This window comes from Morone saxatilis, unplaced genomic scaffold (genome assembly GCF_004916995.1).
Source record: "Morone saxatilis isolate NCDOM2014 unplaced genomic scaffold, NCSU_SB_2.0 Contig24, whole genome shotgun sequence".
In the NCBI taxonomy this organism is placed as follows: domain Eukaryota; kingdom Metazoa; phylum Chordata; class Actinopteri; family Moronidae; genus Morone; species Morone saxatilis.
Window position 1 is genome coordinate 10,629,239 of NW_023339807.1, and position 2,847 is coordinate 10,632,085.

Sequence of the window (2,847 nt, forward strand, 5' to 3'; positions counted from 1 at the left end):
GTAACATTTAGGATGAGATGATGTTTGAGATGTTCTGATATTGGCAGTTTGTTTTAATTAGTGTATAATCACCTGAAAATAAGAATCGTGTTTTCATTACATTAGAAAGAGACATTTTTATCTATGCAGAGAGCAGGTCCTCTCCCATTGAGGCCTCCACGTTGAACCACCATGTTTCTACAGTAGCTCAGAAGGGACAAACCCCGTTTTGCGGCCCTCCTAGTTTCTTCTACATACTTGAAGGTTGAAATATGTTTTGCGGTTTGTTATTTGGCCAAAGATGGCTATTTGATAGTAAAGGTAGCTAACCCCTGTTCCAAGGTAAAATTATGAATGAAATACCTATAAATATTACTTTCTAATTCTGCCAATAGAGCCTCCTGTACACTGGGCCTTTAAAATATTAGTGATGCTATGAATTTAAAACATGTAATTAAGTCTACAGATAACTAAAATCAGAAGAGATTACACTTTCTTAGTCTTATGATATATATCAGCTGCATTAAAATGTTTCACCCCTAAATGAGACTAAATCCTACACACAAGTATTGATTTAGAATGCTGCGACACGAGTACTGACAGGAACTAGGAAAAGAGATCCTATTTCTCCTGTATTAGCTTCTCCGCACTGCCTTCCTGTAAAATTCACAACAGAATTTAAAAATCCTCCTCCTCCTCACCTACAAAGCTCTTCCTGGTCAGGCACATTCATATCATAAAGAGCTCATAGTGACCTATTACCACACTGCACTTTCAGTCTCTGTCTTTCTCTCTTTACCGCCCACCCCTCCCTCCTTTGTATCTGGATATTACTTGTGGTCTTCAAGTGGACAGTCCAGAATTGAGAATGTACTTTCAGATCATCTTCAAAATGTAAAATTCTTTTCTAATGGCTATATAAAATAGTGTTGAGTGTGTTTTGTGTTTTCAATACTTGATTGAGTTTCTGAAGTGGTCCTCTGCAGGATTTTTCACAGTACAGCTGTTGAGTAACCACAGGTCTGCTTCTGTTGGGTCATCTATAGAAAGAGAGAAATTTCATTCATTTTTACAGAATAGAATTACAAACATGACTTTATAAATAGAGAAAACCTTGATCTAACCAATCAACACATAATCAAATAATACAGGGATCAACAAAGCATAGGAAATCCTAAAAAAGCTAAACTAATTAATCGGTCTCTGGCACAGTTCTTTTGTGTCTGAAGCACGCAGTGGGTCAGCAAGTCCTCAAAAAGTCACACCCAGATGATCACACGCATATCTGCAATTTTAATTCAGTCTCCAAAATCGTCACATCTATTCAATGTTGTAAAAAAATTTACTTCTTTCAAAACTAAAACTTTGTTCCTTTACACAGAATAGCCTTTTAAGATCTTCTCAGTATTTAACTGTGTCTAATGAGTTTAAGATAATATGTAGGCATAGATATCACATTTGCATATTTGAAAAAAAGTTGTGGAGGCTCATTTAACATAATTAAATAAAATGTAATCTTACTGGATAACATTAACCCAAGTGCATCTTAAGGTTTATTGTAACTGTAACTTTCCTATACCTTGACTAAAATAAGCCAAATGTTTTAATGGTTTTGATTTATTCTATTTTTAACATGAAAATGCATTTACTGTAGCATTGCCAGCTGGTTTTTACAGGACAAGTGTAACTAAATCATACTAGTGGCATCTAGCGGTGAAGTTGCACATTGCAACTAACTGAACACTGCTCGAGTCTGTATTTGACAACCTGAGAATGAGAACGGGCTATAAAGTGTGCAGGAGGATCTATGGTGACCGTGGAGAATTCGAAAAAAACGCAAAAGGCCTTATCTGCAGCCAGTGTTTGGTTTGTCCATTCTGGGCTACTGTTAAAACATGGCAGTTCAACATGCTGGACTCCATGGGGGTGAACGTCGGAATCTGTAGATAATAACTGTTCATACTAAGGTAATGAAAACACAACAATTCCTATATTCAGGTGATTACACACACACTAATGAAAACATATCTATGTACATTATATTCCACTGAAAGCCAACAGGGCTTCCTAAATGTTACATACTTAATGTGCTTTGTAAATAAAGGTTTTTTTAGTATGTAGACCCTACCAAAAAGATCCCAATCAGGTCCTGGACATGCTCTAACAGAGTAAGGTCTACATGCTGGATTATAAAACTATAATCACTTTATAACCACTCAGGGTCCACTTACTACCTGAGCTTTCAACTGCACCTCACTGTTGCCTATCCTAGGGCCTCTATCCACCTAGATTTTGAATACAGAGAACCACTCATTGTTACTTGTTTGTAACTTGTAAGTTTGTAAACTTCTAACAAACACCTATGTTCACAATACTCAAAAACAGGCCTATTTTAACATTATGGGTTACTTAAACTAAGAAGGTTATTTAAATATTTATAATTGACACGTACACACACAAACACACACAGTGGTATGTTGCTCCTTGTGATGTTAAGCTAGGCTGCTGCTCAAGATGATGGTGGCAGGCTTTGCATGGCACTGCCAGGAGAGCTGTCACACACAAAGAGACACACGCTGAGGGGGATATGGCACGGCGATGGTGGGGAGCTAGACGCTTGCTCCTTTACGCCGCGCTGAACCAGATATTTCACTTAGAATACGCTTCCCTGCTGCAGTCAAGCATACACACACCCCACTCACACTGCATTTCCTGCATTAGTTAATTTGATACACACCCGCAGCACTTTTCTGTAACACACATAGCAGGGTCCCAGGATGCAGAGAATGGGAAGATTACCAACCACACCACACCTTGCCTTAGGTAAACTCTGCTTCTCCATCCCTCGCTCTCAAACACACACACACA

The 2,847-nt window shown here is 38.2% G+C and overlaps 1 protein-coding gene across 1 annotated transcript in view; it reads right to left on the bottom strand.

Annotated features, from left to right (window-relative positions):
- cdkal1 (CDK5 regulatory subunit associated protein 1-like 1) overlaps positions 1 to 2,847 on the bottom strand; it is a gene marked incomplete in the record, with an annotated part of 220,018 nt that overhangs the window by 181,260 nt on the left and 35,911 nt on the right. The window contains 1 exon segment of the mRNA XM_035671969.1: positions 935 to 1,019. Within this exon segment, the coding sequence (XP_035527862.1) occupies positions 935 to 1,019 (85 nt within the window).